The sequence below is a fragment of the Echinops telfairi genome, unplaced genomic scaffold, assembly GCF_000313985.2.
Source record: "Echinops telfairi isolate 266 unplaced genomic scaffold, ASM31398v2 ScPeMD7_8;HRSCAF=38, whole genome shotgun sequence".
In the NCBI taxonomy this organism is placed as follows: Eukaryota; Metazoa; Chordata; class Mammalia; order Afrosoricida; family Tenrecidae; genus Echinops; species Echinops telfairi.
This window is the reverse complement of record NW_022103905.1, coordinates 1999831-2013624: the sequence shown is the minus strand read 5'-3', so window position 1 is coordinate 2013624 and position 13794 is coordinate 1999831. Positions and strand designations below refer to the sequence as shown.

The 13794-nt window shown below is 39.6% G+C and overlaps 1 protein-coding gene and 1 pseudogene across 1 annotated transcript in view; both read right to left on the bottom strand.

Moving 5' to 3' along the window:
• WDR76 (WD repeat domain 76) overlaps window positions 1-13794 on the bottom strand; it is a 36501-nt gene that overhangs the window by 7017 nt on the left and 15690 nt on the right. Inside the window, exons 8-11 of the mRNA XM_045286537.1 lie at window positions 13508-13661; window positions 8992-9150; window positions 3566-3783; window positions 1659-1811 (exon numbers count right to left, since the gene is read on the bottom strand). Of these exons, the coding sequence (XP_045142472.1) occupies window positions 1659-1811; window positions 3566-3783; window positions 8992-9150; window positions 13508-13661 (684 nt within the window). The remainder of the gene's footprint in view (window positions 1-1658; window positions 1812-3565; window positions 3784-8991; window positions 9151-13507; window positions 13662-13794) is intronic.
• LOC105979204 lies at window positions 6598-7336 on the bottom strand (annotated as a pseudogene).

Sequence of the window (13794 nt, the reverse complement as noted above, 5' to 3'; positions counted from 1 at the left end):
AAAAAAAAAAAAGAAATGAATCAATGTCGTTATATTGGGGAAATCTCCCCTTCAAAGTGCCAAAGAGCAAAGACGTCACTTTGGGATCTAAGGAGGGCCTGACCTGAGACGGGGCATTTCAAATGCCTCAGATGCATGAAAAAGCTGGACAAAGAATAAGACCAAAGAATTTTGATGCCTATAAATTATGTACCCTGTTTCCCCGGAAGTAAGACATCCCCCGAAAATAAGAACTACTTAGTTTTGCCTCTCGCTGAAACATAAGGCATCCCCCCGAAAATAAGACCTCCCTGAAAATAAGGGTTTAGATTGTTAATATGATGTCCCAGAAGATGACATGACTGTCACTGAATAAATGAGTAAATGTACCACAGATGGTTGTGCATGGAAATAATGGTAGTAACAAATTCTTGATACTGTAGGATTCAGTTTGTCTGGTTATGCTGGTTTGTGATGACAACTACTACCGTACTGTATACAGGTAATAAATTTCCTTTTTCGGGGGTTCAACAATAAATGTGTACCGTACTCTTCTTCATGGAAAAATAAGACATCCCCTGAAAATAAGACCTAGCGCATCTTCGGGATCAAAAATTAATATGACACTGTCTTATTTTCAGAATATGCCACAGAAAAACAAGTCCTGAAAAAAGTATAGCCAGAATATTCCTTAGAAGTGACGATGGTGAGACTTCATCTCCTGCACGTTGGGCATTTTATCAGGTGCGATCAGTCCCTGGAGAGGAATATCATGCTGGCAGAGGGTCAATGAAAAAGAGGAAGACCCTACTACCCCTGTGGCCCAATCTCAGCCAAACAACCAGCAGGTCTGTAAGGTCAATGAGTAAAATAGCACAAGAAGTACACCCACCGTAATAAGTCACCTGACAAAGTTCAAGAGGATTAGGAGATAAAGAGGAGTAGAGGTGGGAAACAGGGACGAGGTGGAATGAATAATACTTATTCCACTGAGGGGTCAGCGATGAATAACAAGAAACAAAATGTGCGTGCATTCTGGAACATGGAACTGATGATCTGTTCTGTAAATCTTCACCCAATCCACAACGAAGACCCTCAATGAAAAGGAGTGACAGTGGCTGCAACAGGCTCAAACACAGCGACAATTCCGAGAAGGAGGCCTAACAGGTGGCGCTTTGTTATGTTATACATACTCAGAGTCATTATGAGTTGCAGCTGACTCAATGGCATCTAACAACTAGGCGCCTGCTTTACTCTGCAGACCATGTTTTTCCTGAGTCGGATCTATGTAGAAATTAGGTGCCATCCTCACGCCTGCCCACAGTACAGTTAATGGGCACTGCAACTCTCATTGGGCACTGCACTGGTGGAGTAGACCCCACTGAACAAACTGCTCATGTTAAAATGATCTCCCTTCTGAAATACCACACACCTGGTCTGGTCTCGGTGGGACTTCTTGAATCCTTCAATGCTAAAGGGAAAGTTTGACATCAATTCCTCAAGGCTATTGACCTTCCTTGCCAGGCAATTTCTTGGCACCTGCAAACTAGGTCCTGGGTCTTTGATAGGCTAAACAATAACACTAGTGACTAAACTAGGAGCAATATACCAAGCTTCTGGCTTACTGACACAATAGCTAGCTAGATTCCATAATACATACTTCTGCCTTCCAAATTTACCTCAGATAAGAGTCAGCACACGTGGTCAGCATTCTGTTACCAGTTATAGGTGAAAAATAGGCAGAGGCGAGGCTCCTTGTATGTTGAGTCAAAGAAATCAAAGGCTGGCTTCCCGTGGGAGTCAGGTTTCTTACATCATAAATATGTACATCCCTGTAATGGGAAGGATAATTATGTTTTGCCATAAGACATAGAGATGCCCTCTAGAGTAGGGCTAAACATAAGTTAGAGACATTCAATTACTTGCTACACTGGAGAACATTTAAGATAGAACCCTCTCATTGTCTGTATTAATTTTGTGAACACCGACAAAGAAAAAAATAGAGCATTAGGAAAATCCCAAAACTATAACAGCGGTCTGTAACCAGTGGATAGAGGGGTAACTTTTCTAGTTGGTTTTCCAGTCTCTCTAAAATAAAGTTAACACAGACCAACCAACAAGCTATAGGCCACATAATTTATTTTTCTTCCTTAAAGACTAAAAATTAAATGTAAATGACACCAAGGAAAACAAGTGTGTATGTATCTGTTTCAATAATTTTACTATTAAACCTAAGAGAATCCCCTTTTTATGAAAATCATGTTTTTTAAAAACTCCCTTTCAGTTGTGCAGAAATGCAGGTTTCTTCCACATCATCTTACAGAGCATTTTATGGAATGAACATAGAACATAGGAAAGACTACTATATAGTTGTTTGCCCTCCTTTTCCCTTTTATTTTTTTTAATACTATTTTTATTGACTTATCTTACACAATTCAATATATCCATTCACATACAATTCTGCCGTTCAATCCCATCGGGTGGGGTTATACAATCATCAATGCTATCAGCTCCCTTTCCCCCCTGGCTCCCTCTCTTTCAGGACCCTCAGGGAACCATTACTCCTGTCATCGACTCTGAGGGGTCATCTATCTTGACTTCCATGTACTGGGTGTTCTTAAATATACTAATGAACATATACAAATCTAACACGACTAATGAGGTAAAACACATAAAGCCCGTAGCAATAAGGGGAGGAAATCTTAAAGAACTAGAGGATAGTTATGTGGTTCATCAGTGCCATACCGCACCCTGGATTTATCATTAGCTCCCCTGTGGCCCTTCTGAGACGGACTGTCCAATTATCTTGTGGGTGGACTTGGGATCTCTATTGCATCCACAACCCTTCACACCGATTTGGTTATATGTTTTTCAACTTCTGATAACCTCTTCCCGTTGACACCTCATGATCACACAGGCTGGTGTGCTTCTTCCATGTGGGCTTTGTTGCTTCCCTGATAGCAGGCCGAGTGTTTAATTACAAATCTTTAAGACCCCAGATGCTGTATCTTTCGATAGCCAGGCACCTCAGCTTTCTTCACATTTGCTTATGCACCCATTTTGACTTCAGCAATCATGTCAGAAAGGTATCACTTAATGCCACATTAGCAGAACAAACCATTCTTGTGCTGGGGCAAGATTTAAGTAGAAGCCCAAAGTCCATCTGCCTCCTTGTTACATAAGCATACATATACATATTTAAACAAATATATATATATACACATATATCCCCCACCCTACCCCACTGTTACATTTACCCATCTTTAACCTCTCAATAATTCCTCTCATTTTCCCTTTTAAATGAAGGAGCTTTGTGTAAAGGTTGCCTATTTACTGGGAGTAAATCTGAGTGATCCTAATTCCTTTGAAGTAAACTAGTGCTTGTATTCAGCCTCTCGTTGAAATTTGAAAAGGTGAAAATCTAAATGAAATAGGTGACTATTCAGGTGACCACACACACTAAAAACAATAAATCTCTCACTCAGTGGATAAAACAATAATTTACCCCTTAAGCATCACAAAAGCCAGATGTCTTTGACAACCAAGGTAAAAATGTATTCCTGGCATTAAAGGGTCAAAATCATACCTTGATCCTGCAGTAACAAAATACTGTCTATGCACTGGATGGACATGAACGGTTCTTATTTTTTCCAAAGAAAACTGGATCAATTTCTCAGGAGATGTTCTGGGTGTTCGTCTATCCACTATGGACACCTGGCCATCCCAGTGGCCCACGACTAAAGTGCAGGCATCTTCTGCCAAGAAGTCAAAGGAAGAAAAGGCACTGCTTTCATTTCTATAGACCTAAGGACAAAAGTAACAATTGAGCTTATTTGTATTAATACAGCATTAATTTGCTGATAATTTAAAAATCTGTTTGCAATAGTCTTAAAGAATGCTAAAGCATAAATTCTTTAGTAAAGGAGTTATAAACCATGTACACAAGTGACCTTTTATCTTTCCATCATTCCCATACAAAAAACACAGGACAAGACAACCCCTGTTAGAAACAAAGGCATTTTGTCAACTGTGGAACTTGCTTACATTCAATGGCACATGGTCCTACATCGGGGCTAAATCCTGAATTTCTTATAAAGCAAAAAACCTCTGTTCCAGATCTTCCTGTGAAACTTACAAGACCGTGAATTAAATCTAAATTTTACAAACTTGAAATTGTATATTAACTATGTCAAGAAACATCACCAATAAAATACAGAAAAGAAGGCTGAGTGTAAATTTACATTTTGATGGCTACTTAGGTTACACCTATTGAAACAGATCATACTTATACTCTTGATTTTAATAATTTCACTAAGATGTATGCAAGGATGTCTACACCAAGACTGCTCCAATAGCAGCAAACAACCTACATGTCGACCAAAAACCACCTGGTCAAATAACTGGCATGATTACATGTATCTATTCTGAAAGTCTACACAATGCTAACAGTAATGAGATAGACTTGTATTATTGCCTGTCCAAGGTAGACTACCTAGGAGAGAAAAGAAGCAAGCTGCAAGAGAGTGGTTATAATATGAAGCCATCACTATGAACCAAAGGAAGGGGAAACTAAGTATCTACATGCTTTGTACGTATAGAGTCACTTTCTGGAGACAGACTCAAGAACTACCACAACCGTTTACCCCTAGAGTGGAAATGGGGAAGGCAGACTGACTAAGCATACTCTCTGTATTTCAAATATTTTCTCATGAGCATGTACAAGGGGCTTCAACAAGTTTGTAGAATAATGGAATATCTCCATGAACTTTTTGAAGCCCCCTAGCATAATGATCAAAATATAAATACTTGCACCAGGTAGGAGAAAATAACACCATTCATATTATTGAATCATGAATTGCAGCTGATTCTTCACTTTAAAAATAAGTATTAGTATAAACAGATTAATACAGCACAGGTATCACACCCAAAATATCCCAAATACACAAACAAAACTTGAGATATCCAGTCTGTAGATTAGTGACTAGGAACATGGGTTCTGAGCCATACAGACTCACAAATTCTAGTTCTGCCACTTATGTCCATAAACAAATTCATAAACCTCTCTTTGCCTCAGTATTTTCAACAGTTACAGGAGGGTAAACATCTATTTTGTAGTGTTATAAGGCTTAATAATGTATATAAAGCACTCAGTATAGTGCCCTGCACAAGGCTACTGTTCAACAAGTGATACCAAGAACAAATATTCTGGGATAAATAACAACACGGATGAATCTTCGAAACATTAAGCTAGTTCAAACAAGTCAGGCACAAAAGGCTACATATCCATCATTCTATTTATCTGAACTCCAGAAATAAGGGTTAGGGGTTGGCTAAAGAGTCACAACATAAGGGTTTTTCTTTGGTTTAGTTTTCTTCATACCACTATACCTTTATATTGTAAGTGCCAAGTACAAGGTGGTGCATTAATAGCCAGTTTTACCAGCTAACGATTCATAACTATCTTTGTTTCCTCTACTTTTCAGTAATTACATCAAGTCAGTCTGATCAGTAACACATGGGTAAACAGCAGCTAGTGGGTTCAAACTACCAGCATTTCAGTTAGCAGTGGAGTGCTTGCTTTAACCACTGCACCAGGGCTGCTTAAAAACAGACCTCACATAAGCCTCTCTTAAAAATCAAAAACTAACTCTCAGCAGGAAGCAAAAACCTCCAGTTATAAACAAGATCATCTAGGAATTCAGTGAAGAACACGAACAGTTATATACTATACCAAAATTAAGATAATTATTGGTAAACTTTTAAAAAATTAGTTATGAAGCAGAATATTTCAAATAATTGCAAACACATCAGCGTGTTTTTTTTTTACAGTTTTAATTTTATTTCTATTTTTGGTTGTTAGAAACAAAACAAAAAACAAACAGTCCCAGGATTTTCCCCAACCAAGCAACAGTTCTTTGGCAATATTAGAGCAAGTAACATGACTGAACATGGTAATTATCAGAAATCTAATTTAGCCAGATTGAAATAGGAAAATAACTCAAAATACGTAGCTCATTTGAAATAACAAATGTTAAGCTCATGTGGAAGAAATATCAAGTATATTTCAAAACCACGATTTGCTAAACAGAAAATATAAGATAGCAAAAATGCACTGAGGCTATGTGGCATTTTTATTTCTAGGTATGTACAACTAACCCGCCTAGCTTTTTATTGCATGGAAACAAATTTACAGAATGTAAACAGTGAGAGTACTGTTCAAAAATGTGTTAAGGTCATTTTAGTAAAAATGTAAGAAGCCAAACTGTAGTCTCACTTTGGTGGCAAAACAAACAAAACACACAGAAAAACAGAACTATCTAAGTATGAAGCGTTTTAGAGTTCATAGCCATGTAATCAAAATAAGTAATCTCCCTCCCTCTACATTTTTATGCACCGCCTGTTAATCAGTATCAACTAACATGAAAAAAAGACACAGACCTTGGACTGGATAATTCTGGGCACACAGCGCAGGACACGGAAACGCGCGCTGACCAATTGCTTAGATCTAGAGACCCCAAACGAAGTAGTAGTTCTGTCAAAGGCAGCTATAAAAACACACATCATCACAAGCGATATGGAGCTATAAAATTCAGACAAGAGCAAAGAAAGCCTGGAATTTTAGAGATGGCTGTGAGCCCCAAGATGGACGCGAATTAAATAAGGGGCATCTCCGCACCCCGGTGGATCCAGAATCTGGTTGGCAGGCATCTCTTGGAAGAGAGCTTCGCAGGCTGCGGCAGTGGCCCTGAACCAGGCGTGGGCTGAGCGGCTCCAGAACCACACCTGGTCCTGCAGGGCGGCCAGCCGCTGGGAGAGCTCGTCCTGCTCGGCCGAAGCCATGCTCGTGCCCACAGTGCCCGTCTGGCCCTGAGGCAGCAGCTCCATGTTGAGGTTGAGGCCAGCCTCGTCGGCCATCTACTGCAGCACCATGTCCACTTGGTTCTGGGGAGTGGTCAGCGTCGTGCTGCTCATCATTTGCTGCGACTGGACGTCCAGCGTCTCAAACTGGTGCTCGAATTTGTCCATCAGGGCAGAGGATCTTCTCCAGGTTCATGGTTTTCAACGTAGCGTCCGACTTCGCCACACCCGCCATCGACTTGGTCACCTTGCCCATCATCACCGCCATCTGGACTTGGGCGGCCACCGCATCGACCCGCGCACTCATTCTCAGGAAATTCACGCCCTGGTTCTTCTGGTGGATGGCATTTTCCACATGTATCCTTGCCACTCCCATGTTGCCCTGTTGAATGGACTTCTTGATCTTGGCCTTCTCCTCCTTGTCACATTTCTTGGCACCCCGGCTCAGTTCTTTGGTCGCAAACTTGAAGTTAAACAGGTGTTTCTCCATGGTCAACATGGTCTGGCGGCTACTGGCGCTGAGGCCAGGGTCGAGAGCAGTGCGTCCAGAGAGGAGGGGGAGGAAAGTCCGCTCCGGCCGCCGTTCTTTTGTTTTTCGAATGTGTTCTTTTTGAGTGCAAGTTTTGATAACAACTTAAAGCATAAAATTAGGTCATCAATTAGTAGTCCTTACAAAGCAATCTCAGTGGTAAGTGTCCTCTTCACTACTTAATCACATATACATTTTCCTTACACTGAGGTCCTCTAAAAATTTTTCAGTGAAAATGAAGAATAAAAACATACACCTTGACCCTCCTAAATTTCAAAGATTAAATTCATACTGAAAAAGAAAAAAGTTTGAAAGAATTCTCTTAAGGAAATCTAATGTGATTATACAAATCTGAAAGCTCAACCAAATGGCCTGTTCACTGTAAGCATTAACGAGTCCAATACAGTGAAGGGGTCTCCAGTATTTGAAGTGTCTGTCCTGCTCCACCACAGACCAAATTGATGAGAAAAGCTCCAACGAGCTGTCTATGATCTAGGTAGAAGGAAGGGTAGTGTATGCCAAAGATCTTTCAACAGTTCTTAACAGACTTGAACTGACTTCAGTTTCCCAGAGTTAGACCAGCAAAGGAGAAGGCCTATCCTCAAGAAGTAGTTACAAACAAACTTGGCCTGAAGTCTTCTTACGTGGTCATTCTTTGCCTGGGTATAATTATATAGCAGTTTTTTCATTCTAAACTCCCCAGATAAAAAGTTGAGTGCATCTCTTATGGCATATAATGACTTACATAAGATGTCTTAGTTGGGGCAAGGAATGTACAAATGTGCTTTACACAATTGATGTATGTATGGATTGTGATAAGAGTTGTATGACCCCTAATAAAATGATTAAAAAAAAGATGTCTTAGTTGAAAGATTACAGAAAACCAAAATACACTTTCTGTGTTATGTTGCAAGCCAAAGTTTTAGACATATGTAATACAGAACCTCCTTTTTCACTGCCCCTTGCTGCCACTTTACCAACAATAAGAGGAAGGCCCTCAAAGAGATGGGCTGACACGGTGGCTGGCTGCACAGGAAGAACTGTGTGGGAGCACTGCCCGGGCAGTGCTTTATTCTGCTGTGCGGCAGGTCGCCAGCAGCCAGCTACAGCACCCGACAACAACACAGAACCATTAGGTGAAGAATTTCTTTGGTGTCTTTTTTTCAAGCTGTGGACTCAAGTCTGCAAAGCCCAGGAATGGTGAACACGATTATAGCAATATTCTAATCCTTTTTTTTCCTGAATGAAATAAAAATACCAAGTCTTCAGCCTAAAAAACAGTACTGTACTTCACCACTTTGCAAATATAATCATAGTAAGAACCAATACTTAGCACGTGCCAGACAGTTCAAAGCACTTAATCTGCATTAACTCATTCAACCCTCACAACCATCTATGGATATTGTGGCATAACGAGACTAAGTAATGAGGCAAACTCACACAAAATAGTAACTGATGGCCTGGGATCTGAACTTAGACAGAGAAGTCCTAAAGTAGCATCGTTACACCATACCCCCCTCCCCATCTGACTGATAAAATAAGCAATTGTGTCCTTAAAATTAAGAATCAGTAACAATTTCAAAAAGAACCATTTGAAACCAGAACATAATCATATTCACATTTACCTCGTCAAACACAGCAGTGGAGAAATCTCCACAGCGCACTGTGCCGTCATAACTCAGTGACAGGAGGTGGGCTGGGTTGGCCGGGGAAAAGTACAGACAGCTAACTGGCCGACTATGGGGCTGGAAAACATACACACCATCTTCTTTAGGTTGTTGGCTCTGGAACAGTTTGGGTAGGAGACAAAAAATGGTGAAAAGTCGTGATATTTACTGTCATTAGGTCATTAAACCATTACATCTGGATTATACTGCCTCTTCCCAGTCTTTTAATTGCATACACCCTCATTTTCAGAAAGTCAGGCCTAAACATTTTAAAGTCACTAAATTATTTTTCACTAGTTTTCAAAGCCAATGATACTTAGTCACATACTTAGCAGTTGCCAGTTATTTAACCAACACACTAGTTTTTTTTATAACCCAGAGGAAAAAATGTTCACTTGAACTGTTAACTTCATGATATCCTCAGGCAATGAGAAATCTACTCAGTATAATCCCTTACAGCCAGAGACAATGTAATCAGTACCAGATCACTCTGCTTCCTAAGGATACTTCCATAGAGCATTACTAGCATAATGCTCTCAGAATTTTTATAAGGTGGTGGGTGGGCTCCAGCACAAAATGGTTAATATTTTGTCCTCAAAATAGACCTTAAAGGTAAACAAGCGGCCATCTAGCTCCGAAGCAACAAAGCCCCACATGGAAGAAGCACACCAGCCTGTGTGATCACGAGGTGTCTGTCGAAGGCAAACACCAAAACACCAAGACACCAAAAATCATATCATTGTGAAAGAGGGAGTGAGAGTGGAGACCCAAAGCCCATCTGTAGGCAATTGGACATCCCCTTACAGAATGGTCTGGGGAGGAGATGAGGCAGTCAGGGTGCGATGTAGCAACGATGAAACATACAACTTTCCTCTAGCTCTTAAATGCCTCCTCCCCACCCACTATCATGATCCCAAGTCTACCTTACAAATCTGGCTAGACCAGAGGATGTACACTGGTACAGACAGGAACTGGAAACACCGGGAATCCTGGGCAGATGATCCCTTCAGGACCAGTGGTGAGAGTGGTGATACCGGGAGGGTGGAGGAAAGATGAGGTGAAAAGGGGGAACTGATTACAAGGATCTACATATAACCTCCTCCCTGGGGGACGGACAACAGAAAAGTAGGTGAAGGGAGATGTCGGACAGTGTAAGACATGACAAAATGATTTATAAATTATCAAGGGCTCATGAGGGAGGAGGGAGCGGGGAGGGAGGGGGAAAAATGAAGAGCTGATGCCAGGGGCTTAAGTGGAGAGCGAATGTTTTGAGAATGATGAGGGTAATGAAGGTACAAATGTGCTTTATACAATTGATGTATGTATGGATTGTGATGAGTTGTATGTGCCCTTAATGATTTAAAACAAAAACAAAACAAAGAAAATAGACCTTAAAAATGCATGCATTTTTACTTAACCAATTATTTGAATTAACATCACATTTTTAAGATTATCCTTTTCTACAACTGGTATAACAACTTATAAAAAGTAATTTTCAGATATGAACAAGCTTTAAGGGAGCTTCAAAAATTCCTTCTTTAATTCTAATTTTTCCACAAACTTTGTGAAGCCCTTACTGTATTTCTATGTCATGTCATATAAGCTAGAGCAACTATTACTTCCAAACGTGCTTTAAGGCTGTTCTGCAATACTCAAGAATTTGGAGGCTCTTTTTAATTTAAATTTTTTTAATTAAAAAATTTTAAATAAAGAAAAGATATTTAAAAGGAGGGAAGAAAATAAAGATAGGACAAAATTATAATACTATACAGTTCTCCTCTGACCCAGGGCTAGCCACTGTTTCATCTTGGCATATTTGCTTCTAGGAAAAAATAACCCTCTCTCCTATGTTAATAAGGATTTAAACAATGCAGATTACACAAAGAATAAAGTGTTTTAAGTGTTTAAAACATCACCCCAAAGCCAACATTATCGTTGAAAGAGCGGTCACTGCAGATATCTGCATGAGTCTATATAGATGAAATGAGAGGAAGATAGAAACCATTCAGAAAAAAGTACGATTGTACAACTCTTCTTGTTACGATTGAACTACTGAATGTATGGTTTCTGAATTATATGCCAAACTTGTTAAAAACTTAAAGGCAAAAAACCAAAATTCAGAAAAAAGTAGACCATGCATTATGTCACTTTAACAGTACTGATTTTAACTATACTTCACAGTATTATAAAAGAGAAATCAGTGAGTTAACTTCTAAACCTTGTATTTCTTCACATGCAAAAAAATTGACTAAAAAATGGAAAAAGTGTAAAAACAAACAACTAAGTGGTGTAGTCATTGTGCTTTCTAATTATTTTTAACTACCGGTAGTTAAGGTAATTCCTATTGCTTGAGAAATTACTCTTACACGTCTCATCATCTCCACATTTTACTAATTTTTAAAAATGTTGTCCAGGTTGATAATATTCACACTCAGTTCTGTAACTGTAATCCATGTCTTAATATTATGGAGTCAATGCTCATCGATTCGTGTTACACTTCTTCATTAGCTGGTATTTGCTGTTAAGCAGCTTTTCTTTTTTAAAATTTTATTTTATTGGGGGCTCTTATAGCTTTTATCACAATCCATACATATATCCATTGTGTCGAACACATCTGTATATGTTGTTATCATCTTTTCCAAAACATTTTCTTTCTACTTGAGCCCTTGCTATCAGCTCATTTTTTCCCTCCCTCCCTGATGAACCCTTGAAATTTATTAAAAATTTTTTTCCATGTCTTACATCAACCACTGTCTCCCTTCACACACTTTTCTGTTGTCCGTCCCCCTGGGAGGGGGGCCATACATCAATTTTTCTGATTGGTGCCCCCTTCACTTACCCTCCTGGTATTGCTACTCCCCTTATTGGTCCTGAGGAGTTTACCTGTCCTGGATTCCCTGTGCTGAGCTCATATCTATTCCAGTGTACATGTTCTGGTCTAGCCAGATTTGAAAGGTAGAATTGGGGTCTTACAGGTGGGGAGGAGGAAGCATTAAAGAACTAGAAGAAGGTTGTGTTTCTTCAGTGCTATACTGTACCCTGACTGCCTCGTCTCTTCCTTGTGGCCCTTCTGACAGGGGATGTCCAATTAACTACTGATGGGCCTTGGGTCTCCTCTCCCCCATTCACATTGTTATGATCTTTTGGTTTTGGTCTTTGAGATCTGATACCCGATCCCATCAGCCTCTCATGATCATACAGGCTGGTGTGCGTCTTCCATGTGGGCTTTGTTGCTTCTGAGCTAGATGGCCGCTTGTTTATCTTCAAGCCTTTAAGACCCCAGACGCATTGTCTTTAGATAGCCAGACACCATCAGTTATAAGCAGTTTTTCAAGAGGTTCCTTAGTCCTGAATGGCCTAAGTTTTCTTCACAAGTGAAAATACTACTCATTGCCTTTACATTACAACCACATCTTTGGCTGGGTAAAGTATTCTAAGCACACACTTCTTTCCTTCAGACATTCTAAACTAAAGCAACTGCTAAGAATTCCTTCATTTTCATGAGCTGTTTTTCTTTCTGCTATCTTTTGCATGCTGGGTTCTCCTGACCAGGTCCCCTGCCATTTCTCATTTTCGTGTTGGTTAAATGACTGCCCATAATCAATGCTCTGACATAAAATCTTGACGCTTTGGCATTGCATCTGGTGCCCTTTCTTTTGCCCTCTGAGCTTCTGTACAAAGAGAGTTTTAAGGGTTTGTCTGCAGCCAGGAGGAAAGACAGGAGAATGGTGGTGGACAATTGGTGTTAGCTTGTTCGGGCCCTGGCAGCTTCCTGTCTTGAGACTCTCATCTCTTGGCCTTTACAACTTCCCATTACTCTGGTACTCTTACCACTTCTCTGCTTGTTTTCTTGGTGAAATCCTTCTACCTCCCAATAAGGGAAAGGATACGCTGTCCAAGATTTGACCTGTTTCTCTTCTTACTTTATTAACCTAAATCACCTTCAAGTCATCATTGTTTCCTCACCTCCATTAATTGTCCTTGGGTCATTTTTCATGGCTTTGCTCTACTTCTTGAATTAGAAAATAAACTCAAAGACCATTAACTTGGTTTCTCTCAATTCTGTAATTCCTAAAAGCACTTAATGCACAATTACATGCACAATGAATGGAAATTAGTATGTTTCTGAATTACCAAAAGATGACTAGGATCACCTTAGCAGATCATTCAGAAAATATTTAATCCAGACTAGAGGGCATATTTTAAACAGAATTAAGAAAGTGAGGGCTTTGTGTGACCTTTTTACAGATACACTTACGTTTCCTAGCAGTTAATCTATCCCCAGTTAGCTAATGATATGCAAACTAAGGATGTTAAAACTTTATAGAAAACCTTAAATTCTTTCAGATTCCTAAAGTTTAGAAGCAACTAACCCCAAATTCAAAATTCTCAAGGAATATTCATAAACACATGGCTGTAGGCAATTTTCTTCCCATTTACTTCACACTTTAACATTTAAAACTTAACAACTTACCAAATCCCAAAGTCCAATTTGCCCAAATTTGGCTCCAGCAGCCACCAACGTTCTAGTTTCCGATGGATGGAAAGCCACAGAGAATACTGCGCCATTGGTAACTTTACAAATATTATCTTCACTAATGACCATGCCACTTAAATTGGCTTTGTAGCTAGAAAATTAAGCAGTTAAAATTTAAAAGTAAAACCAACACCAATAGCCAAAATAAAATAAAATAAAAATTCAAATAAAGATTACAACTAATAAATATGGAAAAATATTCATCCTCCTGGTAACCAAGGATA